At 37.8% G+C, this 26,041-nt stretch overlaps 1 protein-coding gene across 4 annotated transcripts; it reads right to left on the reverse strand.

Annotated features, from left to right (window-relative positions):
• Window positions 1-134: 134 nt before the first annotated feature.
• LOC149616698 (centrosomal protein of 290 kDa-like) lies at window positions 135-25,813 on the reverse strand. 4 transcript variants are annotated; one of them, XR_016375977.1, is made up of 14 exons: window positions 13,638-13,706; window positions 12,668-12,784; window positions 12,298-12,597; window positions 11,583-11,653; window positions 10,481-10,661; window positions 9,462-9,535; window positions 9,283-9,376; window positions 3,811-3,961; window positions 3,531-3,745; window positions 2,756-2,902; window positions 2,361-2,576; window positions 1,573-1,803; window positions 988-1,359; window positions 135-916 (listed from the first exon to the last, which is right to left on the reverse strand). XR_016375977.1 is itself a non-coding variant. In XM_089856977.1 (13 exons), exons 1-13 carry the CDS (start codon window positions 13,689-13,691, stop codon window positions 1,321-1,323), a joined length of 1,890 nt encoding a protein of 629 aa, XP_089713103.1. In that variant the 5' UTR covers window positions 13,692-13,706; the 3' UTR covers window positions 135-1,320. The 4 variants fall into 4 exon arrangements, 2 of the variants coding, with proteins under 2 accessions (XP_089713103.1, XP_089713104.1); XM_089856977.1 differs by having other exon boundaries at window positions 135-1,359; XM_089856978.1 differs by having other exon boundaries at window positions 135-1,486.
• Between the last annotated feature and the right edge of the window lie 228 nt (window positions 25,814-26,041).

Consider the following 26,041-nt stretch of genomic DNA (forward strand, 5'->3'; position numbering starts at 1 on the left):
GAGAATTCTCAATTGCCCATTGCCATTGCGACTCTCCTCATAACGATCACTTTATAATAAAATCGATAGCATCGGTTATAATTGCGGAAATGTTTAAGTTTCTCTAGGATTTGAAACATTAATTGCGTGTACTAAGAAAACAATACTATATTACTGACGAGTGACAAATTCGCTGATAAATCCTACATATCGTACATCGAGGTGGGAATGTTAATCTCTCAAGTTTCATATCCTATTTGTTAATTGAACCGATATTTGCAATGAATATCGTTACGTTAAAAATTATCTTTAGCGTGAAAATGTTAATAAATACTATCATCATGATCATAATGCGTGGAAATATGGTCATGGTATACACGGAAAAACGGGGGAGGGGGTTCATCTATAATTTTGCGTCTACACAATTTGATTATCTAATAGCTGCAAATCAACTTTGGAAAACATTCGTTAAGATTGGCCTATAGCCACGGTAACACGAGTGATACGAAGCCAATAATGATTTCAAGTAAATCAAACTGATCTATCTTAATCATTTCTGCAATTATCGGGGATGATATCGATTTTATTATAAAATGATCGTTATGAGGCGAGTAACTATGACAATGGGCTATTGAGAATTCTCAATGATGGAAAATTCAAATTGCTTTTATCGAGGTATTGTCTAAAATATTTTATCACCTTTAAAATGGATATACACATTACACTTAATATCGAAAGTAGTTTGATAAAGTAATTTTATTCCGCCAAGAACAATAAGGCTTGCACTTTATGAAATATCGTCAGCGTTAAAACCCCCTTTAAAAAAGCAATTGTATCCCATGGAGATCTTTAGTTCATGCACTGCAAGCCGATCGCGCACCATGAACTTCAAAACTTACGCCACGTTTTTCGCCAATAAATAAAACGCGAATCGTATCTAATGGAGAAAACCTATTATCGGACAGCTTTCAAACACGTTTTAAAGACAAATATTTAACGTAGGCTTACAATAAGAGAGGGATTGTAAATATTTAATGCTTAAAGCGGTTAGTGATGTTCAGAATGGGTCCAGAAGTGTCAGAGAAGTAACAATTTTCACGGGTCTTTTATTGTTAAAAAAATTGGTGTCCCAATTGAGGAACCATTGTCCGATGCAGATCCCAATGTCCGATAACGAAGACCCACTGTCCGATTCTGGGATCCCAGTGTCCGATAGCGAAGACCCACTGTCCGATTCTGAGATCCCAGTGTCCGATAACGAAGACCCACTGTCCGATTCTGAGATCCCAGTGTCCGAGTTGGATGTATAGGCGTCCGATAAATGGAACATGGGTGTCCGAATCAACATCCAAATAGCCGATAATAGGGTACTGTACAATACTTGCCGAATAAAATCCATGATTGGGACAATATTAGATCGTTCTTTTGGAATTATTTCTATACCATTAGGTGCAGAAACGTTCAAAATATATATTTCATAAACTTTTCAAAGGTTTTCTGCGATTTCCTTACATTTAACCATAATTTTTTAAAATGTGTCCGATAATAGGGGGACTAACCTAGTAACATCATCATATTTGGAATTAAACATACCTTGTATCGTAGTAAGTATTTCATTTTCTCCAGACTATTCAGTTCGAGGCTCAACAACTCTTTTTTGACAGCTTCATTTTCTTTTCTTAGATCACTTTCTGATGCAGCGGAAACTTCAAGTCTCCTCGATAAAAAATTTACTCTACAAACAAGCTGTGAATCTTTCAACGCAGCTTCAGCCAAGGCTTTTTTCATTTCATCTTCATCTTTTTCAAGTGTTAATATAAGATTCTGTCAATTGTAATTCAGATAAGAATATTAGGGGACCTTTAATTGCCCTCATAAAGAACTTAGTTCATACTGAAACAATTTTCAAAATTTCAATTAATCGAACTATGCCGAAACAATATTCAATTAATCGAACTATGCCGAAACAATATTCAATTAATCGAACTATACCGAAAAAATATTCAATTAATCGAACTATACCGAAACAATTCTCAATTAATCGAACTATACCGAAACAATTCTCAATTAATCGAACTATACCGAAACAATTCTCAATTAATCGAACTATGCCGAAACAATATTCAATTAATCGAACTATGCCGAAACAATATTCAATTAATCGAACTATACCGAAACAATATTCACTTAATCGAACTATACTGAAAAACTGTTTGCTTGATCAAAAATTATAATGAAAATCTGCTTAATTAATTAAACCGTATTGAAATATGATTTGATTAACCGTATGTGGGCAACCCAATGAGTAAAGCTTATCTTTCCCACTAGAGCAAACAGAACTTGAAATGTTTAAAAGAGTATTAAAAACGCTATTTCCATACCTCAAAGGCCTCCAATCTCGTTTTCAAAGTATCGCGGACTTGCATTTCTCTCTCACATTCTTCAGTCCAAGTTCGCTTTTCACTGTGAAATTTCTCCCATTCAGACAGGATGTTTTTATAAAGTAATGGCACACTAGCAGTGTTGTGCGACTGGTGAGTTGGGCTTGTCATTACTTCACCTTCACTCATGTCTACATCAGATCTGTTGCTTATTTCCTGCAATAAATACACTGTTCACAATGTGTTAATTAAGCAACTAATTTGCTTGTAAACTGTGGCCCGAACAGCCAAATGTCATAGAACATTTTTGACTCAAAATGGCCCATAGAACTCACTGTACTTTGGTCCTACCACCCTATTTAAAACACTTGTAAAAGTAAAAAACAACTTCTTACCGATTCAGATCTAATTGGAGAAGATGGCAATCTATCACTAGCTTTGGAAACACTAATTTTATCAGATTTCACGTCAGCCTGAATTTCAGATGCATCAGATAATCTACTGTTGGTTGGACTAAACGGGCTATTACCCATTGTTCGTAACTGTAAAATTAAAATAGCTTTAATAGAATTAAACCACCTTTAAAGGGAATGCGAATTCACAATTTCATATTATATTTGACCACGAAAGTGGTATTATGTTACACTTTCAAGTCTCTACTTTCAAAATACCAAGTTTTTAATATAATTGAATCAAAGTTTCTATTTTTAAAATCCATTGAAAAATCAAGAAGACTCAGTTTCGATATATCAATAATTTTGTCTTGTCGAGCTTGTTCGCCCTTTTGATGACATCACTATGACGTGAGGTAAAAAAGCGCGGGAATTCTATAGGCGTCTCTCAAGCTTCTCGCCAGTCTAAACTCTAGGTCTGATAGCGGAGAGTGGCACCATCTCGCGTGAAAAATATATCTGTGACGTCAGCCTACGGGAATCGTTTTAGCCTTTCATAAAAAGTGGATTTCAAATAATATCATATGAAGCATTTTCAAATGCATATTGGCAAATAACCAGAAATCGGAGAATTAAAAGCTTGATATTTTTGAATTCACAGAAATTAATCCTATCTTTTGTTCAGAGGTTTTTAAAACGAAGCTTCTCATTCCCTTTAAATAGTTAAAATTCCGCCCTCTGCCTAACTTGACCATCGAGTAGCTTTTTTAGTACTCACCTTGTCTTCGGCCTTATTTAGCTTATTCATTGAACTAATGGCTTGTTGCCGAATAATTTTCAGTTCACCACGTAAGGCCTCATTCTGACCTTGAAGTTGGTCAACCTGACATTTTAAGATCCAAATTGGATCGTAACAACCCGCGATTTCCCTAACTTCAATCGCGGCAACCAGCTGCTCGAGGGTTGGACATTTTAATACGACATCAGCTTTGCCTAATTGGGTTGAAAGTCACCGACTTGAAAGACTTAAAAACAACAGAAAAATCAAAGTTAATTACCATCTTCTTCCTTCAAGGCCTCTAAAATTTTTTTCATGCCCATGAAAAGGCTTTTATTTTCTCTTTCGAAATTTATAAGTTGGATTCTCAGATCTCCATTTTCTAGACGAACTTTCTCGATGGTTTCTAAAATACTGTCAAGTTCATCCCTCTAACAATATTGAATAAAAAGAATATAAGTTTCACAATTGTTCCCAAGGAGGAGTAGAAAAGGAGACATATTGTGGGAGCCCTCCATTACTAAAATATTGAATGATAAATATTTGATGAATTCTAAGTGATTGTTGCCAAGTACACGTCGTTATTAGGTGAAACCATGAATTTATTTATTAACATGAATATATATGTGTATCATTAGCCTTTCTATATATAATATATATAATAAAAAGGCTTTTATTGGATCAACCTTTAAGAAAAATTCTTATTTACAAAGGAGTCCGTGGAGTATATTTTAGTTTAAATTAATTTAAAATGTTTTTAATAGCAGTTTTAAACAGTTTTGTAGGTTCAATTGACTTTATAGAGGCGTCCAGGTCGTTCCAGGCCTTGATACCTCTGTATTTAGTGCTCTTTGGACGGAATTTTGAGTTGAAAGATTCGACATAGAAGTTATTTCTATAGTTCCTGGTAGAGCTAGATTGCCTAGGATCAGGGAACCAATCAAGCATATATTGTGGGACATTTCTGTTTTTGATGTTATGCATCAAGACTAAGAGGTTATAGTTGTAATTTGTTTTGAGCGAAGTTATTTGCGCTAGTTCTAAGGCCTTAGTGGCAGAGGAATACTTTGTCATGTTATTCAGGGATGGGAGGGGCCTTTCTATTACATACGCGTTTAACGTCATCGCGGTAGCCAATCAAAATCGAGACACCTGGAAGTTCGAACAGCAGACGACCAGTTTAACAAAATTGTATGAAGGATACAATTTTCGGTTAGGTTCACCAAACTGCGTCAACTGAATATTAAAAATGATCGCCGATACGTGAATAAATATCTCAACACGATGTCCGAAAGTGATATTGATCTTTTAAAGGAAATTATAACAAGTCGGGAAAACCAAAATATTACCTCTCCGTGTCGAGAAGATTATATAAACTTAAGTAACCAATGAAAACGTCGACCTTTTTGCCCTCATCTTTTCCCGCGCTTTGCGCTTCCGCATTTCATCCTTACTCTCAACATTATCTTCCTCCATTTTACATACAAAAATCGAATACTCACAAAAAGAAGCGGCAAAAACCTGCTGGCTCTTTACAACCACTTAATTTGACTTAATATCCAACTTCCAAACACAAATATTTACTGGTAGATAAATTGACAACCTACAAGCAAAGAAAAATTCTCAAGAATGGCTCCCGCAAATTTAAAAGGTCTATTTTCAACTAGGTTTTTTTTAAATTTTTGGTCTAACTGTTATCTACACCTAGATGGTTTTCAGTGAAACAAACAAGGAGCATAAACACAATAATGGAAGCTTCAGTTTTATTTAAAACATGTAAAACAATTATCATCTCTGCAAATAGCTTACACATGTCTTTTTTACCAATGCCTAACCGTTTGGATTTTTCTAAAGCAATCTCGGCACCAAAAAATATTTTTTGATACAAAATAAATGTTTTATATTCTTATTAAGAATAAAACAAGAGGATAAAAAAGATCTGTCCTCTCGTAATTTTTTAAGCTTTTATCAAGATTACTCTATACAACAGTAACAAGGAGTATAAACCCATTAGTGGAAGCAGTATTTTTTTTCCGAAACAATCTCGCTTATGTTTATCCTCTCTAGGCTTCGCTAAATACGTATTTCTCTTACGTAAAATATTAATAGACAGGCAAGGATTCATACCATTAAAGAAGGAGAGCAATATTATCCATATTTTCATTTCATATACAGAGAAAAGAAATTATTATGTTTCTGAGAGGAGCTTCCCATTTTTGTTGTTGTTTTGAAAAATATATCGCAATGCACGGGCCTTAATAGATATAGGAGGCAATGAAGGAAATATATCGCATGCACGGGCCTTGGTAGATGTAGGAGGCAATGATAATCTCTCTCTTTGCACGAGAGGTTTATCTTTAATATTTAAATAAATATAATTATTTTTAATTATTTTAATCTTCAATAATTAACATTAATAATAGTTAAATCGTTTAAAATAAAGTTATACCTATTATCATCTCAAACTTTGCTAATATTGACGTTTAAAGTGAAGGGTACCCCTCTTGCCCGCTTTTTTCAAATTTGGGGTATATATACGATTCGTTTCCATTATAATAGTAAGGAAAAAGCGCAATTGCGAAAACCTTTGGTGGAGATCCCACCTTAGGGAGGCTAGACGTTTCTCGTAACCCTAGCTGATCGCCGCGTATATCCTAAAACCAAACGATGATAATGGAGTAGAAGCCAATGATATAGATTGGTGTCTATGTGGAATAGACTTTGTGGATGGTGGTGTTAGAAGCCAGTGTAAGTGCAGACTGGTGTCAATGTGGGATTGACAAAGAATAGAAGATGGTGGTGGTGGAAGCCAGAAAAGTACCAGACCGGTGTTCATATGGGATGGACGAAGACCAAACATGGTGGTGTGAGAACTCAAGTATAGAATAGCCAAAGGAGAGAAATACAATTTTCCAAATTTCTGTGAACTGTCAATGCGGTCCGGAAATTGGGAACACGTTTGCTCCGATACGCAAACTGCGAACGCGGTCACGTGGGTGTAACAACGGACAGACAGACACACAGACAGACACACACACACACAGACAGACACGGCCGTTACAGAACCTCTCCTGGACTACGTCACACGGAGAGGTAAAAAGTGCCTGCAATGTTTTTCCTAATCTGAAACTGAAAACTGTTGGTAAAGTGCTAAGCCTTGGCCATTATGAAAATGAATGTAACGGTTGAAAGTAAACTACTAACATTTTAAATCGTGAATTCTCACGATTTAAAATGTTGATGCTGGTTTTTCCCTGCTGTTGGAGTTAAATTAATGCGGTGGTTGATCAATTTACAAGCATAATTAACCTTCCGCGTGACAAGAGCTTTAGCTTTAAAAACAAACCGCCGGAAATTCTCTGACGTCACTCAAACTAAGCCCCTCCCATCCCTGAATATGTAGTTTAACTAGTCAATGCAGATATATATTCATGTTAATAAATAAATTCATGGTGAAACCACGTGTCAATGATTATCACGTGTATTTGAGAGGTATTTCATTTGTGAATATCGGCTCTCTAAAGTGTCACGTTATATAGAGAGCTTTCAGTTGGAGGAGGAGCTGAGTCTTGTGACATAATTTACGCTGCCATATTGGTGGCTTTAAAGCAGGAATGAAGCTGAGACCACCCAATATGGCTACCCGAACAGCCGTAAGACTTGGAAGGGTGTAACGTACTACTATCCCATCTGAAAGCTCTCTATTGCTTTTCCTACTTCGTGGGAGAAACTAGCATCACTAATATAAATGGCACCCCATGTTATTTCCCCATAGAGCTTAATACAGTCTTAAGGCAGAAGGCTGCCATTACCCTATATGCCTATGGATATGTGGTACGTGATGAAATGAGTGTTCCTGATAGCAATATTAGGTGAATCACGTCAGGGACCAGTCTATACTATTTTTAATAGCTCAGTAGTAACGCAAAAACTGCTATGCACGTGTGTTGGTTTGTTTACAGCAAATTTTGGCTCTTGTGGCGTCCTTAACATCCTGGCTAACCTTCTATACACCAATTTCGCCTTGCCAAAGGCAGGAACCAATCAAAATTCGTCCACAAGGGCAGAGCTAAAACTAGTCTTTGCTCAGCTTAAACTACAACCCTCTACTATGGGACAGTGGTATTTGTTTAAACTAAACCACTGCCGAAACTAATTGCTTTACCCACTGGCCTTATGGCCAAGCCAGTAACAGAGATTCTTAATCAAATCATAATTGTTGTAAAGTTAACATGGAAAAATACGGTATATTGGCCGCCTAGGCATTAGGCTGTTCAAGATTTTTACACGACCTATATATGCAGCATAGTTTAACTAGTCAATGCAGATATATATTCATGTTAATAAATAAATTCATGGTGAAACCACGTGTCAATGATTATCACGTGTATTTGAGAGGTATTTCATTTGTGAATATCGGCTCTCTAAAGTGTCACGTTATATAGAGAGCTTTCAGTTGGAGGAGGAGCTGAGTCTTGTGACATAATTTACGCTGCCATATTGGTGGCTTTAAAGCAGGAATGAAGCTGAGACCACCCAATATGGCTACCCGAACAGCCGTAAGACTTGGAAGGGTGTAACGTACTACTATCCCATCTGAAAGCTCTCTATTGCTTTTCCTACTTCGTGGGAGAAACTAGCATCACTAATATAAATGGCACCCCATGTTATTTCCCCATAGAGCTTAATACAGTCTTAAGGCAGAAGGCTGCCATTACCCTATATGCCTATGGATATGTGGTACGTGATGAAATGAGTGTTCCTGATAGCAATATTAGGTGAATCACGTCAGGGACCAGTCTATACTATTTTTAATAGCTCAGTAGTAACGCAAAAACTGCTATGCACGTGTGTTGGTTTGTTTACAGCAAATTTTGGCTCTTGTGGCGTCCTTAACATCCTGGCTAACCTTCTATACACCAATTTCGCCTTGCCAAAGGCAGGAACCAATCAAAATTCGTCCACAAGGGCAGAGCTAAAACTAGTCTTTGCTCAGCTTAAACTACAACCCTCTACTATGGGACAGTGGTATTTGTTTAAACTAAACCACTGCCGAAACTAATTGCTTTACCCACTGGCCTTATGGCCAAGCCAGTAACAGAGATTCTTAATCAAATCATAATTGTTGTAAAGTTAACATGGAAAAATACGGTATATTGGCCGCCTAGGCATTAGGCTGTTCAAGATTTTTACACGACCTATATATGCAGCATAATACAATTTTAATTAAACTAATTTTAAAGCATAGCGCGGCTCCAGTGGTTCCCCTACAAGGGGACTTTCCTCCTAAACTCTGGGTATTACTTGGCATAGGCTAGTGGGCGGGACTTATACATGCACGTATAAATCCCGCCCACAAATACCTCTAGCTTTGCCAAGCCAAAACTGGAGTTCGTAAGGAAAGTCAACCGTAGGGGAGCCTCATACGTATTGATTATAAATATTCTCACAAGGGGGCAGTTCAAAGTGCACGTTCGCCATGTGATAACTTCTACCCTAGTCCTTCCCTCATTTCTCCCGTTGTGGATGTAAGAATTACTGTTGCCACTCTGAGGAGTGCGTACAACATGTCCCCCTTTATCCCTCCCAGATAGATTGCAAATAAACAGTTAAAATAAAAAGCTTTTCAAGGAGTCAATAAATTAATTTTGAAACGAAAATAGACCAAGTTTTTCTATACTAAAATACAATAATAGCAACAAAATGCATATAATGCTTGATAATTAAATTTAGCGAAATAAGCCAAACTTACATCATAAGAAGCTTCAATTTCATTGTTATTATCGGACACTTCTTGACTCTTAGATTTTTTAGTTTTGTTGGTATCTTCAGATACAGTTAAACTTCTATTTAATAAATTAATATCAAAATATAATTAAAAATTTGAAAACAAAACGTCCCATAAACGAAGAAATGAAATTAGTAAATCACCTTTTGGCTGAATTGCGCTTCATTTTGTGAAGTTCGGTTCGAAGATCAACATTCTCTCCTTCCAGAGCGTCAACCTTAACAAAAAAAGAAGCTAATGTTATTTGACACTAGATAAACTACACGGTGTTGCCCGAGTGGTTAAAGGGAGCGGAAATTGGGAAGAGTTTTCCGTCTATTTAGACTCTAAAGATCCCTATATGTTTCAATACAACAATTAATGCTTAGTTAGGAATTATTCATGAACCGCTAAAATGATACGGGTGTAGAATAGGACCTTCATAACTAGGCTAGGCGTTTAGGACCCAAACTTAAGGAACTTTATCAAACCTAATCTAAGTATTAGTTTTTCATCAGGTAAATTACCAATTCAAATTTTGCAGAGGATAAAATTACAATTCTGTTGGTAATTTATTTTTTATTTTCACGTGTATATAGTCTATTAAACCACGTTGAATTGTGATCACTTTATGACTAGTTTAGGTGCTTTAAACAGCGCTATCTAGTGGGAAATTGAGGGAAAACTATAAAAATAGGGAGTTTTAATAATATCTGGCAGTTTAGCACACTTAGTTTTACCAGTGATAGATTTAATTTTAGAAGCAGGAATGGAGAACATTTAGTTTTTGCTTCAGTCCGACTCATAGCCCAGTATACCGTAACACGTAACGAAAAGTTTAAATTATCTTATTGGCTGACTTAAACTACGTTTTGATGACGTTGCTGACGGGAATACGTAATTTTTTTTACCTCTGTCGCTATGACCCGCCTCTTATTTCATACCCCTCCGTCCCGTGGAAGGGGGTCCGGGACTTTAACGCGCGCCCAGATTACTCTGTTCTCCATTCCTACTTCGAAAATTAAATCTATCACTGGTTTTACTCGGAAGGGTTTTGAGTCTGGGCACCAACATTTGGAAATTTTTTGTTAAATTACCATTGTATATGGTATGACGTAAATCGGTAATTTACGGCGTTATTTGGTAAAGTACCAGTTAATTGCAGCTTCTGATAAAAATTTACCTTTTCCTGCAGTGTCTGAGCAACTGTTTGTATTTTCTGAGAACCGGACTTCCTAAAACTCTTCGAGTCATATTTTCTCGGACTGATATTTAATTTTTCTCTCAAGTGAACATTTTCTTCGACTACTTCACCCAACTTGAAATCCGAATCATTAATTTGTTGAGTCAGTTCTTCAATCTGTCTGCAAAATTAGTTACAAAAGATTTAAGTCAATACAACGTATGATAAAACCATAACCATAACTAAATATGCTACAAGGCGACACCACCATCATGACGTCATCACCCTGTCAAACAGTAGGATGTGCGCTTATTTCATTTTCCATTTTCAAAAACTATTTTCTATTTTGAAATAAAAAACTAACAGATGGCGTTGCAAGTGAGTTCAAAAATATATCAATAAAATGAATAGGGCGAAATAAATCCCACATATGTGATTCGTCCATTGCGCATGCGCATTTAAAGAGAAAACTAATATCATAACATGCGTATAAGCAAAAACGTATTAACGTAATAAGAGACTTGGATCGTAGCTTTAGGCTCTGGTACCATCATCGCATACTTCATAGAGAAAATTTGTGTGTTTATATTTTGGCTCCACCCACAGACTTTGTATATGGCGACTTCTAATGGTCAAAAATGTCATTATCTTCATTTTGTTGGTTAAAAATTCGTTCAGAAATTGCGCCAGTGGCAAAAAAAACAAAGCGGACAACAATGTGATACAACTCCCGATTTAGTGGATTTAAGTTTTAAAGTTAATAATATATTAAATTGTAGTTTCTAGCTTTGTACTAAAATTATTACTTTAGTACAATTATAACTTATTATTATTTATTTGCCATAGAGTATCCATCTTTAAAGCCCAAAATATAAGAGAATAAGGCCGATAGATGGCGAGCGCGAGTTTTGAAATTATAATCAAAACATTCGAAGTAGTCGGGAATTTGCTAGAGTCAAAAGTTCTTACTACATTAATCGGTTTTTGGTATAAGTGATATTTATTTAAGTGGCTTCTTTTGCGTCAAAATTGGCTTTGAAAAACTGGCTCTTTCAATAGTGTTTTTCAAGTTATTCAACAGGAATTTAACAAAATTTCATACTTATTTCTTATTCTGATCTGATTTTTGCACTCCTTAATTTCCATAACTGCTTCCGACAAACCGTATTCCCCCTATAAAGTGTTATAACATAATCAAAGCAATTATCAGTTTCAACTATCAAAATTGTTAACCTAAGATACAGTGTGCCCCAAAAAGGGTGGTAGGACTGAAGTACAGTGTCGTGTATCATAAGTTCATAAGATATGTTCCATAAGTATGACACTTCCTATACTTCGTAATGGTACAGACTTACAGTGAGATAGTTCGAGAACGACAAGCGAGAATTGACTACACTCGGTTAATTTTGCAGAAATTGCAGTCCATCTTCCCATTTAGTCTGCACCAATTAAGCCTTTGACAGCGCCTCAACAGGCGAGAATCTATGACGTACGTCACTTCATGACAAGCTCTTAGTAACCAGTGACAAACTTATTGAACATATCTTATATGGATGATTTGGGTCAAAAAAGTTGGATGACATTTTGCCACAAGTCATGATTAGAATGTCTTAAAGATAAACCCTTAAATTTAAGTGTGAAAATGAAAGAATGCTACTTTAATGCAATTGCTAAGTTTTGAATTGTAAACGTTGGCCCTTAAGCCAAAAATCCCAAAATGTCACCCAACATTTTTGACCCAAAATCGCCCATAGAATCCACTGTACTTCGGTCCTACCACAGTTCTTGTAACACCCTGTATAAACGGTTGACTGTACCATTTCGTATAGTCTCATCCTGCCTAAGGTATCACTGAGATCTTGATCCTTCCTTTTCCATTCCTCTTCAACAACTTTGAGTTTATTCCTTAATTTCTCCAATGCCACATTTTTCTCCCGAATTTCATTTTGACTCTCGATCATGGCACCGAGTCGGCTTCCGGGACTAAGCGGAGCCGATTCTTCATTCTTGTTAAGCCTTAACTCTTCCAGGAGTTTGCTATTTTCTTCCAGATCTCGCGTAGCCAATTGCAATTGCTCTTTCAAAACTTCTATCTGCGCCTCACGATCTTCGACAACCTGATGACACGTTTTGAGCCAATGAAGGATTAATTTTAAATGCATACGTCACGCGGGAATAGAAACGTACCTTTTTCAATGCCTGTGATTCTGAAACATTCATACCACTGAGATTGAATTCCGACTGAAGTTTGGAAATTAACTGTTGCTGCCTTAAAATTTCTTCTTCTTTGTTCATTAGTACACTCTGCAAAACAATGAAGGATAAGAATGCTTAAATGTGCTAACAGTCTTGAACAAAACTGTGCCCAGCAACATTTTTTTTTAACATCAGCTGATTTGCTAATAAGCTTTCATGACAAATTATTTCCATGAGAACCATTTCAGTAATACGGTGTTCAGAATGGCACATCCAAGAAAATTGATTGTACCTAAGACCATTAAACGTAGATGGACTGGAATGGAGATGCGGCGCGTGATTTTTTTAGGGGAGCGCCACGCCGCGACCAATATTGGAACTTTTTCGACTCAAACCATAGCCATAACATGATCTGAGTCGAAAGGTTTCGGGAATCTCCCGCTAGGGGCGACGACAGACGAAGCCATTGGAAGAACAGGGGGTTTAGCTAATAATTTCCGCCCATCATGGTCTTAAATTGTACCTTCATTCCTTTTCAATAAGACCCCCCCCCCCTTTCCCTGATAGGCCCTTCCGAAAAGGTTTCTAGGCTCGGGGCAACTTGCTTGGAAGGTCCCGTCACGCGCATACTAAGTTGATAAACGCGAGGTTATTGGTGTGATATTCTGCGCTAACGACTTTGGTAGGGTCGGCTACAGCAAAGAATTGCATTGCAGAGACTTGAGGAAAACTGCCATTGGATCTTTTTAATATACCCAGGATTGCTTTAGGTTTTTACTTTGAACAAAGGTCTATACAGCTAAAAAACTAATTGTTTTGAATTCCATAACAGTTATTTGCGTTGTGTCTCGTGCATTATGTATAGGAGGTGTTCTCAGTCATTAACTGGCTAAATAAGTGACGTAAAAATTAACGTTCAACGGCACTAAACATGAGAAGTAGAGCACGTGAAGTTACTAACCAAGGAAGCTAGAAGCCGTACAGGATCTACTATACCCCATAGACGTCGCGCCATCGCGCACACTCAATTCCATCCCATTTTACTAAGCACCTCGAAGCAGCCAATTCCCGATACATTTTCCCGTCTATTCTGGAAGCATCATTAAATATTACCAGGGATAAATTTAATTTTAGAAGTAGGAATGGAGAACGGTTTGTATTTACTTCAGTCCGACTCATAGCCCAGTATAGAGCCCCTCCCTTCAACAAGCAATTTTAAATTATCTTATTGGCTCACTTAAACTACGTTTTGATGACGTTGTTGACGGCGGCGGCGAAATACACGTAATTCCTTTTTACCTCTGTCGCTATGACACGCCTCTTCTTTCATACCCCCCTCCATCCCGTGGAAGGGGGTCCGGGACTTTGACGCGCGCCCACATTGTCATTACTCTGTTCTCGCCATTCCTACTTCTAAAATTAAATCTATCCCTGATATTACATAAATTTAGTTTACCTTCCATTCTTCGATTACGATCTTGAAGGTAATAAAGATGGTGCTTGCATCAGGGTCGTAAGCCTAAATTTTGAAAAACGCCATAATCCGCTATTGGTGTATAAATGAAAAAAAAAACATCGATAATGCCGCCACAGTTGCAGTTCAGCAATATGAGTTGCGCGTTTATAGGCATTTTTCATGCTTTACAATGATTTCAAATAATTAAAGGGAGTGTGAAAAGTTAAATCAGGTTGTTCTACCAGAAGTAGGATATGGGACTAGAAGTATCGTGGTAACTAAATTCTTCAGTTGGCGAAAGTGAATATTCTTGATAACACACCCAACAGTTTCTGGGTAGCGGTTTCTGAATTTTCTCCTCGAAAACGTGAGACGCTCGTGGCGGTAGACGGCCGAACTAGATTCAAGCACCCGCGTCCGTGTTCCGCGGCTTTAGTTTGAGGGGAAGGGGGTAGGAAATTGTTTTGGAACTCGACCATTTTTTTCTCTCTAGTTGTGGCCCGATGGAAGCGGCATAAAATCCTCAAATTTGTTCGCTAGTGCTAGCACTTCACTTCTAGTCCCTTATCTTACTTCCGGTTCTATTGCTTATAATACCCTAAAATAATTTTGAGATTTAATAGATAATTTGAAATTAGCACCTCCGACCAATACCCTGCCTTCTTGATAACAAAATTTACCTGACACACTCTATAACTCGCGCATGATTGTCACATCGAAGGCAATTTTATCAAATCTCGTGCTAACAATTCTAAAATCATTCGGGGATATTTTCTGGATGTTGCACTATGCAGATAGGTCTTATAGTTAGTAGAAGAATCGATTAAAACACTTGATTTTCCTTTTCCCCCTCCCTTTAAAGGAAAAATAAAGGGCTGCAAAATGGTGGGGTCGCATGCATAACGTCAGATGAAATAACGTTATAAGAAATAATACGGACAATTTTAGCGACAAAAAACTCAATGCAAACTTCTCTAACCGCTTGAAATCACCATTAATGAAACAATTACAAAAGGTTAGTTTCTTTACCTGATCTCGCAGTGTTTTGTTCGACTTCTCAAGTGATTCCACTTCATGTTCTTTCTCTTTCAGCTTACTTTTGAAACGCTCAGTAGTTTGTTGCCACTTTTTACTCTCTTCCCAACGAATAAGTTCTTCCCTTGACTACAAAACAAGAATGATGAATTTGCTACACTGCTTATTTGGATTTATGGGAAGACACTGTTGATGGGGTACAGAGGTACTGTAATAGTTATGCATTACAGTACTTATGCATGGGGTCGAAAACCGTGGACTGGCCCACTTCAAACCTTGTGTAAGTCTCCTTGACTACAGAACAAGAATGATGGATTTTCTACACTGCATATTTGGATTGATAATAGGATATCTTTGTTGGGGTACAGAGGCAACTGTTCTATAATAGTTACGCATTACAGTACGCATGCAGTCAGGGCCGTCGAGAGAAGGGGGCAATTCGGTCCATTTTCCCGGGGCCCGTACCTTTCGGGGGCCCGGCCGGTCCTCGATCTTTGCTAATTCTAGTGGATAATGGTTGTGAAAATTTAAATATAATACTTCAATGTTATCTTCAACTAGAGCCTAAACAGCAAAAGACAAAAAAGAGATAGAAGAGTGGTAGTTTCATAACTTGAGCCTTCTCTTAAAATGCTCTCAGTCCCTAATTCTCCCCTTTTCTTACTAAGTATGAATCCCTGAAAGTAAATTATAAACGAAGGTAAAAGTTTTATTTCTCACGGTAATCACCCTATAGGTTACGGAAAAGCTACACCTTTTTACAGCTCTCTGTGAATAATCGGGTAGGCATAAATTTTAATAAATAGATCATAAGCCAGCAAGTTAAATGTCAAAGCTTTCTAATTTCAAAGCTGATGGTTATGGGTTTAGGCAAAGTAGTCTAATAATTTAACAACACAACAAGTATTACAGACAGCGTCTTGCAGTTCCTCATAAATGGGTTGCTTAGTTGTAACTTGATATTCTTTGAGTAAAATTAGAGAAGGCTAAAGAGTATCATAATAATAAGTTCTTCTAAACTAATTATCCGTACTAAAACAATAACATGTAAGAATATGACCAGCTTCGCTTTGCATCAGCTACACCGTAAAATGTTCTAAGATCCCATTATAGCCAAGTTTTATATACAATTTGACTGTGTAACTATATGTTTTATATTAAGTGCATAAATTAAAAATATTTATATGAAACTTGGCTGTCCATGGGATGTCAGAACTTACACGGTGAAGCATTTTCAAAACGAACCTTTGCGTTTTTTTGCACGTCGGTGTTTTTGTTAGGATCTCTCTTCTTTTTAAAGGTAGTTTTTAAAGTGAGATATAAAAAACCATTTGAAGAAATTTCGGTATTTTTAAATTTTTCCTTACTTTATATATTAAATACTTAATAAATCCCAAATTTTAGGTTTCTTACTCTTCTCGAATTGCCTTAGATTTTTCATGATCGATCAGTGAAGGAAATAATGAAAATTTGACTTTAGGTATTTTTTAAAGTATATTAGGTACAAACTTGTTATTTGGCGATAGAGGTAGGAACAGTAAGTACTATCAGTTTATGAAATTTCAGACTTTTACCTTTAACCAAAACGAACATACCGGCGCTTTAAAAAGCATAAGTTGCTACGAGAAGAGAGTGTTTGGAGTGCTTTTGGCAAGAGCACGGAGTGCTTTATTTGGCAGACGCACCACTGCACACACAGATATTTACCCTCCCAATGCGTTGGTGCGGAGCCTCCGAGATATCTAGGCCCGTGCCTATCGCGAAGCGAGAATAATTTTTTATCTAATCTAGTTCGCCGAGTTTTCTCACTTGGGGGCGCTTTAAGTATCGTAATAAGTTCAACCTCGTGACCCCGTCGACTGCTACAATATTAGGGCAAGGCATAGGTCGCAGATAGTAAAAAAAACGTTTTAGAAAATTTCCGAAGACCTTTATTAAACAATCATGCCAAAGAAGTAAAGGATAAAAAAGCTTAGGTTAAAAAAATGAAAGGTTACGAAGGAGTAAAAAAATCCTCTTATGGTATAATAAAACTGTGAATTAGCAACTTGAAGAAGTTTTGTTTTACTAAAAAAAAAACAATGTTAAAATCGCATAATTAATTTTGTTGTCCACACAATCTAACCAAAAGATTCAATAAAAAATAAATAGCCCCTAAAACAATTACGTTAATTTAAGAGTGAAACCTTTCTCTTTCATAAAATTTTTATAATTGGCCCCTAAAATATCAACGACAATTTATTGAAGGCCCCTTCGCAACTGCAATAAAAGCGCCATCTAGTACACATATAGGGTGAAAATATTTCCTCTATGAAACCGGATATTTCCCCACTAAAAAATGAACACGCACGGGCCTAGATATCTCTGAGGCTCCAGTTGGTGATTTTTTCTATCCCCCCCCCATAACCTTTCCCGGGGCCCGCAAAGTCTCTCGACGGTCCTGCATGCAGTGGAACTGACCCACTTCAAATCCTGGGCAAGTCTACTACGCAAGTATTAACAAATATACTAATTACTTTTTGCGCTTTCTCATCCTCAACATAAGGCTTTTCCGGTGGTTCATGACGACGTATTAGTTCCTCTAAAAATCGAATCTGTTCCTTCAGCTCCGAAACTTCTTCAACACCATTCTCTTCAACCGGAGCCTAAAATGCGTGTATTTCTTAACACTATCAACAACTAATGACCTCAGGAGTGAATCAAGCATTTAACGTCAATGATACTACAAAATTTACCCCTCTAATGGGCTGTTCACTCCTGATGCCAACTGATTTATAAGAACGCAGTTTCAACGTACATTTGAAGTCGGTGGTCGAGCTCTTTCCAGTCGCCTTTTCATATCTTCATTTTCTTTAAGGGTTTTCTCCAAAAAGTCGTCATTTTGATCTAAAAGAAACACAATTTGCATTTCTTTATAAGTCACTGACACATTTTAAAGCAATTGCTGGCTCCTGTAGCGCCCCTAACATCCCGGCTAATCTATATCTATATAAATCAAAGTCCTGACAGACTGACTGATAATCAACGCCCAGCCCAAACCGCTTGCCCTAGAAGGCTGAAAATTTGCGGGAACGTTACTCATAAGTAGTAGGCGCGTACTAAGAAAGATTTTTCCAATCCGCCGCCATCTTAATAAATGGCGCCCAGAAATGTAAAAATATTTCTCTATGCAACAAAGTCCGCGCGTTTCAACCGATTTCGCAAATATTTAGTACACTGGGTTCCCTTTAACCTATAGACGGACTGAATGGTCTTTCGGGTTCAATTTGTTGCCATCTTTTTAAATGGCGGCCAAAAACTTAAAACCCTTCTTTATAGAATAATGTCCGCGTGAAAAGTAATAAAAAATGTCCCGACGGGCTGACGGGCAACGCCGAGTGCCTTCGCTCCTAGGGTGCTACAAAAATATTAGTCCTCAGTAAAATCTACCCATTCTTTATATCATTTTGGTGGAAGTTCTTATTACACGCGAGCGACGCCGCGGCTAACAGCTAGTCTTTAATAAACCAAATTTATCCTGCCAAAAGCAGTAACCAATAGGGACTTGGCATTACTACGTCATGAAACGTCAGGCTACCTTCCACTAGTGCTAAAAATCATACCAGGAGGAGGGGCTTATATAGCTTTCATTCTGTAAAAAAAATATCATAATGGCGCTGGGGGCGGAGTTAAGCCCTAATTGCCAAGTCCATATTAGTATGAACCTAAAATTAACCTTTGCCAGGCTTAGCGGGCCTGTCAACTAGCAAAGGGCTTTGACACTGCCGGGACTATTTTCAATCGCGTATTCGCCGTTGAACTTCGTCGATTAAAAATATTACTAACCCGAGTTCATCCGTAATGCATCCAGTTCAACAGCAAGTTCACTTATCCTTTCATCCCTTGAATTTATCTGCTTTTTCAAATTTTCTCGCACTTTTTCCAAATTGTGGATTTTATCCTGAAGTTAAAAGTGATCATTATAGCCACTCCGTAAGTTTATGAGATATGTTCCATAAGTATGACACTTCCTATACAGCCCTAATTCAGCTAGTTCTAGAACGACTTGATGATTGACTACACGCGGTGTGTTTTGTAGTCCATCTAATCCTATTTAGTCCCTACTAAGCCTTTGACAGCGTCTTACCAGGCGCTGCTTTATGAGAATCTATGTCGTTTCACCTACGACAAGCTCTCAGCAACCAGTGTCAAACTTAAGTTACAACGAGTACACTTATATTTAATAAATTTAACTTTAACCTGATACTCTTTATATTTTAAATCAGTTGAAGTTTGAGTTTCTTTATCTTTTGTCTCAATTTTAGCGACAGTTTCCGGCTTGTCAAATTGCACTTGATTGATAGATTGTATTGATCTATCAGGCTGACTTGGAGATTCGTGTGTATCCGCCTGTTTAATTGATGTCCTTCTCATATACTGCATTTCAGATCTCAATTTCCCAATTGCGTTGATTAGTTCCTGGGATATGAAGCAAAATCAAAAGCACTTTTGTATTTATGATTTTGATTTAACTATCGTCTTGATATACGTGACACTTTGAAATCCGTCACTCGAATTAACCTTCGAGGGATTGATCATTCTGAGCAGAGCCTACATAGCGCAGGCATGGATTAACTAACGCTAGGGATTGTTCACTAACTGGGTTTCCCATGTAATTCTATCGCCAACTACATGTTCCGAATTATTCCTTGATTCCCCTCTTCATTCCCCCAATTCATTGGACCAAAACGGATGTTAATATAGCGCCATCTCTAGGCAACATAAATCATTTTTGCGGATTTTAAAGATGGCGGCGCCCAATTTTAGGCAACATTTTAATTTTGACGTCATAGGACACGTGATATTTGGTCCAATTTTCTTGTAACTTCCGGTTAGGGATAGTAGCTGCTGTTAGGGGGCGTTTGGAACATGTATACTTTATCATTTAGGGGGAACGAACAATCTCTAGCGTTAGTTAATCCATAGCGTAGGCTCCGTTCTGTACAATTGCTGTACACGTTGCTTGAATATTGAATTACCTTACGGTAATCTCACCCTATTCTCGTCGTAATCTCGGAATAATCGCGCCACAATCTTGGCGTTATCTCGAAATAATCGCGCCATAATCTCGCCTTATTCCCAACGTAATCTCGCCAATGAGATAGAAGGTATGTTTAAAACCTTGAGTCACAACATGGGATCTCGAGATCGACGTTTCGCGATACACTTTTTGTCGAGCATGAATTTTTATCAAATACGGGTGGCGCCACCTTTTAATCACTCGAAGAACCTTATTATTACCGTCTGCTGCTATAATCTGTGTAACAAGCTGAAATAAAAATCATAACGATGTTCCTGATTGCAAATAAGCAACTAGTAAAAGTTGTAATTAGTTCCGCTAGAGGCTCACAGGTGGCGCTGTCGTGTTTTGATAAACGTGATTGATAAAAGCAATGTGTTTCGCGGTTAGCCGATTTGAATTGTAACTCTAGATTTAATACATATATTCTATCTCATTGAATCTCGCCTTATTCTCGGCGTACTCTGGACATAATCATGCCTTAATCTTGGCGTTATATCGCTTTTATTCCCAAATTAAGTAGTCGGTGTACAGCGGCCACCATTTCAAGTCTGGAAAGTCATAGAGACCGACCTCATAAAGGTCACCTTTCATTAAGAGTACAAACCCAAGTCGTTTAAATGAAGTGTATGACTACTGTACATTATAAAACCAAATATTAAAAGCACTAGCTTACATTCAATTGTTTTTCCTTGCCATAAATCTGATTTTTAAGGTCTTTCAGTATGAGTTTCAGTTGAATAACTTGAGCAGGCTGATTGCCGATTTGTTCCTCGAAATTTCGATTCAGAACTTGTACCATCTGTTGGTGCCTCTTTACTTCTTCCACACCTTGCAGCCTTAAATACAGCTCTTGCTTAGTTCTAAAATGCATAAAGAGTGCATATAAGATTCTGAAAGAATATTAAAATCAAGACATACCTCTCCTGTTCTTCTTCAAGTTTTTCCGTTAAATTGTTAGCTTTGATTTTCCACTCAACTGTTTCTTGTTGAGCTACGTTTAATTGTTTCATGAGACCCCATAGTTTTGTCTGATTGATATCCATTGATTCCTCAAGCTCTGTTACTTTCGAAAGCTAAATAAGATAGAAGATGGAACGGATCTCATTAATTTATGCTAGTGTCATATACAGGGTTCATACAACTTTTGGAAAACAAATGTCCCTGAGATTTCCTGGTTTTTCCCCACATACTTCCCTGAATGTTCCAGGTTTTTCCCCACATACTTCCCTGAATGTTCCAGGTTTTTCCCCACATACTTCCCTGAATGTTCCAGGTTTTTCCCCACATACTTCCCTGAATGTTCCAGGTTTTTCCCCACATACTTCCCTGAATGTTCCAGGTTTTTCCCCACATACTTCCCTGAATGTTCCAGTTTTTTCCTGTATATGGAATATCCTATTGAGCAAATATTAACGAAGGAGGGGAGGGCAAATAGGACTATTACATAATCAAAGGACATCCCCGTATCTCATATATAACCAGAGTTATGAGCCTCCAAAGTATAGAGAGCTTTCAAATGAGATAGTAGTACGTCAAACCCTCCCAAGCCTTACCATTCTGTTCTGGTAGCCATATTGGGTGGTCTCAACTTCATTCCTGCTTTAAACCCACCAATATGGCAGCGTAAATTATGTCACGAGACTCAGCTCCTCCAACTGTAATGTTGTAGTGTAATGTTAATCCTATGGAGAGTATGTTTATGAACATTTTGCTTAATTACTCGGCCCCTGTTTGACGAAAGCCCAAGTTTATAGTATTGTTGGAGGGGGGCAGATAAGACTATAACATTCTCGAAGGACATCCCCTTATCTCTAGTAGAACTAGAGTTATGAGCCTCCAAAGTTTTGTGTAATGTTAATCCTATGGATGGTATGTTTATGTACATTTTGCTTAATTACTCGGCCCCTGTTTGACGCAAAGTTCCCTGATTTCCCTGAATTTTACTAAAAATTCGAATTTTCCCTAAGGTTTTTGTCAACTATTTATTTCCCTGATTTTTCCAGGTTTTCCCGGTTTTCCAAGTTTGTATGAACCCTGATCATATTGCGTAAAAAAACGCAAGAAAATTAATCACTAGACTAGAGTTTAGTTCCTGCATCAGCAACTTTTTATCATCAGCATCCGAGGCACTTTTGGTTTTGGAAAGAACGTAATCTCTCTGCGCACTTTGAAGTTTACTCTGCAGTTCCAACAATTCTCGTTCATAATGCAGCTTTTGCGATACCGTATCATCTTTCAGTTTATTGAGAAGTTCTTGATAACGCGTAATACTTTCCTCTTTTTGGTTCAAGCGAGCCTGTAAACAATCTATGGTAGTTTGGGCGACACTCAGATTCTGTTTCGCTTCGAAATAGTCCACCAGTTGAACTTCGGGGCTCTGCGATGTTTGCAATGAAGGCGCTGTGTTCAGACTAGTTGGCATTCGGGCTATTAAGTCATTTAAGGCTTCTTCCCTCGATTTCAATGCATCTTCGGCTTCTTTAAGACGTCTTTCTAGATTAGATACAGTCTGCGCAAACAAACAGACAATTAGAAATTACACATAAAAAAGAGAAATAAGATTAAAGGCAAGTTCAGGTAACATAAAGGAAAATTAAGTGATTTTTTATCGATTCTTCTTCTAATTATAAGACCAGTTTGCATAGTGAAACATTCAGAAAAAACCTCCGAATGATTTTAAAATTCAAATTAGGTTCCGATTTTAAGAATAATTTGAAGTATCCCCCTCCGACCAATCGCGTAACGTCCTGCCTTTTTATTAATAAAATTCTCGTGTCTCGCGCCACGATTGTCACATCGCGCGCAAATTTTATCAAATCTCGCGATAAAAAAATCACTTGATTTTCCACTTCACCCTCCCTTTAAAAGATGGGCCTTTTTCTAAAGATAAGGGAAAAATAAAACCAAATAATCTCTTATTACAAAATAAATAGCATTTAATTAGTCTTAAAAACTGCGCCCGGTCTGCCGCCATTGGATTAGTCGCGTCTGCTAAAGCGAACCACTTACCCCTCTCAGCCTATGTGAATTCAACAAGAAGTAAGATAAGTGGACTAGAAGTATTGAGCTAACCAAATTCTTCACTTGACCCAAGTGAATATTCTTGATAACACACCAACGGTTGGCCCTCTGGTGGCGGTTTCAGAATTACCCATCCAAAACGTGAGACGCTCGCGGTGTTAGACGGCCGAACTAGATTCAAGCACCCGCGTCCGTGTTCCGCGGCTTTAGGTTGAGGGGAAGGGGATAAGAAATTTTTTGGAACTTGACCAATTTTTTTCTCTCTAGTGTAGGAGCGATGGAAGCGGCATAAAATCCTCAAATTTGTTCACTAGTGCCAGGATCTACTACCAATGCATTCCCCCCGTAGTGGTAAGGGGTTCTGGCTAGCAGACACCACTAAACCAATGGCGGCATGCGCAGTAGTCCTCGTTTTAAGACAAATCAAATGCTAATTATTTTATAATAAGGGATCATTTATTTTTTCAGGGGTGTGCGGGTACCAGAGTCCCAATTTTAAGCCTTTGCCAATACCCGCCGAATCTGTCAAAATCCCCACGTGTCCACTTTATGACGTTAATACTGAGCATGTTTCAATACTTCTGCCTTTCATAATTAAATAATTTAATTAGTAACAAGTTATTGATTAATATTGTTTAATGAATTACACTATAATTATATAATGGCTCAGCTTTGAAATCTAGCTTTTAATTGGACTGTAAGGAAAAACAGAGACCCGAATTGGACCCGAAAGTAAATTTTGGGGATTTTGGAGGACCCGCCGGGTAATTGGAAATTGGACCCGAAACCCGCGGGTAAAATTTCCTATTACCCGAAGTTTACCCGACACTCAAAAATCTGGACCCGCACAGTCCTGATTTTTTTTAATATGTTCCCTTTTATATTTAGCCAAAATTCAGTTCTTTAAGGGATAGTGTTGTAGCGGATGCGCCACTGAGCCTTCATTATCACACATAGCTAAGCTTATGTCCGGCTCCCTTTGCTCTCTAATCTTAAGTTTTTTATATTTAGACTTTTTTAACCTTATAATAGATTAGTTGAACATGAGTGGGATAGGTGGCGTCTCATATTGCACCTTTGGTGAGCGCCCCCAATATTGAGCCAGGCCTATTGCTAGGGCTATATAAAGTCAGGTCAGCTGTGTATTAGAGTCAGTGTACAGTTTCATCTTGTTGCAGTCTGTTAAGCAGTCTGTCCCATTAGTCATCATGATAGTATCCTGATAGAGTGGCAGTTTATCATGGATAGTTGTTGGTGTTAGTTGAGAGTTAGTTAGCTAGTGCGGTAGGCCCTAGGCCGTATTCACCTTCTAAGCTAAGACCTGTTTAGTTGTAGGGTACCTTCTACGAGGCAATCTAGTGATTAAGTCCGTAATGACTAGTCTTCGCGCGTTAACTCTCTCGGTTCGTGCCATAACTTCAGTATATAGACCTACTATGGGACACAAATGACTCTACTTCAACCCTAGTAAGTGTTGCTTTAATTAGCTACCTCCGAAAGGCACACCCCTAGTCTGGCGCTCTCACTTCCCATCCTATCACATGCATTGTAATTAGCCATTATCATTTATTTATTTCTTCCTTTAATTATATTATTGTAACAATTACTAACCCCATTGAACCTGAATAAAAGAGTTCAAACATATACTTTTATTGGTTTTGAGCTCATTGTTTCACTCTGTAACCTAGCTTTTTAAGCAAATCGGTTACAATGTTATGTTACCTGAGCTTTTCCTTTATAAATGAAAGCTCCTGTGGCGCCCCTAACAATAATTTAACCTTGCTTAAGGTAGGAACCAATCAAAAACTTAACAGGATAGTAAACTCCACCCCTCGACAATGGGAGAGCACCTAGTGGCATTTGTTTGAACTAAACCACAGCCAAGGCTTAGTTGCTTAAATAAGCATACCGCTCTAAGTGCTCGAACTTCACTCGCAGAGACTGACGATTCTAACGCTTCACTTAAAACAGAGTCTTCTTCTAAAGGCAGATCATTCAAAGCTTCTTGCTCGTGAATTGAATCTCCATTGAGGCTTTCTTCAATTTGAACTAATTCTTCTTGAGGTTCTCTAGCTTCACTTCGAGTAGAAACACTTTGAAGCCTATTTGAAGAGAGCCCTCCTAAAAAGTCCAAGTTCCTAGCATCAATTTCCAATTCTTGCTCTCTAAGTTGAGACTCAAGTCTCAGGTTTCGTTCTTCCAATCGAACGATTTTTGCTTCCAATCGATTCACAAGCTCTTTTAAAGTATCACTTTGACTGGAATATCTTTCAGCGAGTCGTTTCGAGTGAATTTCTCTCATCTGAACCACTTCAATCCTGACAATTAATCGCATTGATTTTCAGGGATGGTACGGAATTCAACCTGGATTTATAATTGAAAAAAAAAAAAAAGAAAGAAGAAAACCCGTGGGGTCCGACATTTACACGAAATCCCGTACGCTTCTCGCAAAATCGCGAAATCTTTCAGACAAAATCACGAAATTACGAAATCAAAGATGAAATTTCGAAATCTTTGATGAAATCGTGAAATAAAGAAGTAGGACTGTTCATGAGCCGAGCTGAGCGAGCTTTTTAAAAGCTCGGCTCGGCTCGAGTCAAAAAAACGGCGGCTCGGCTCGACTCCAGCCGAGCTGGGTCTTGGCTCGGCTCTAGCTCAGCTCGGCTCGAAAATGATCGAGCCGAGCCGAGCTGGCTCGATTAATACATACATGTTTAAAAAAATTGCTACTACCACCGTGAAACTTGAGAATGACTATAAATGCCATCCCATGTTTAGGAATGTAGTGGTT

The sequence above is a fragment of the Phalangium opilio genome, unplaced genomic scaffold (genome assembly GCF_054372755.1).
Source record: "Phalangium opilio isolate 3A_F unplaced genomic scaffold, DU_Popi_V2 ptg000217l_1, whole genome shotgun sequence".
NCBI classification, from domain to species: domain Eukaryota; kingdom Metazoa; phylum Arthropoda; class Arachnida; order Opiliones; family Phalangiidae; genus Phalangium; species Phalangium opilio.

Bases quoted from the DNA above. Each gene is read 5' to 3' on its own strand.
- LOC149616698 (XM_089856977.1), bottom strand. From the start codon at position 13,691: ATGGCGCGACGTCTATGGGGTATAGTAGATCCTGTACGGCTTCTAGCT. The intron at 11,654-12,297 runs GTACAGTCAACC...AACACTTTATAG, and splicing joins GGATGAGACTATACGAAATG to GGGGAATACGGTTTGTCGGA. The intron at 1,804-2,360 runs GTATGGAAATAG...TACAATTGACAG, and splicing joins CGAGATTGGAGGCCTTTGAG to AATCTTATATTAACACTTGA.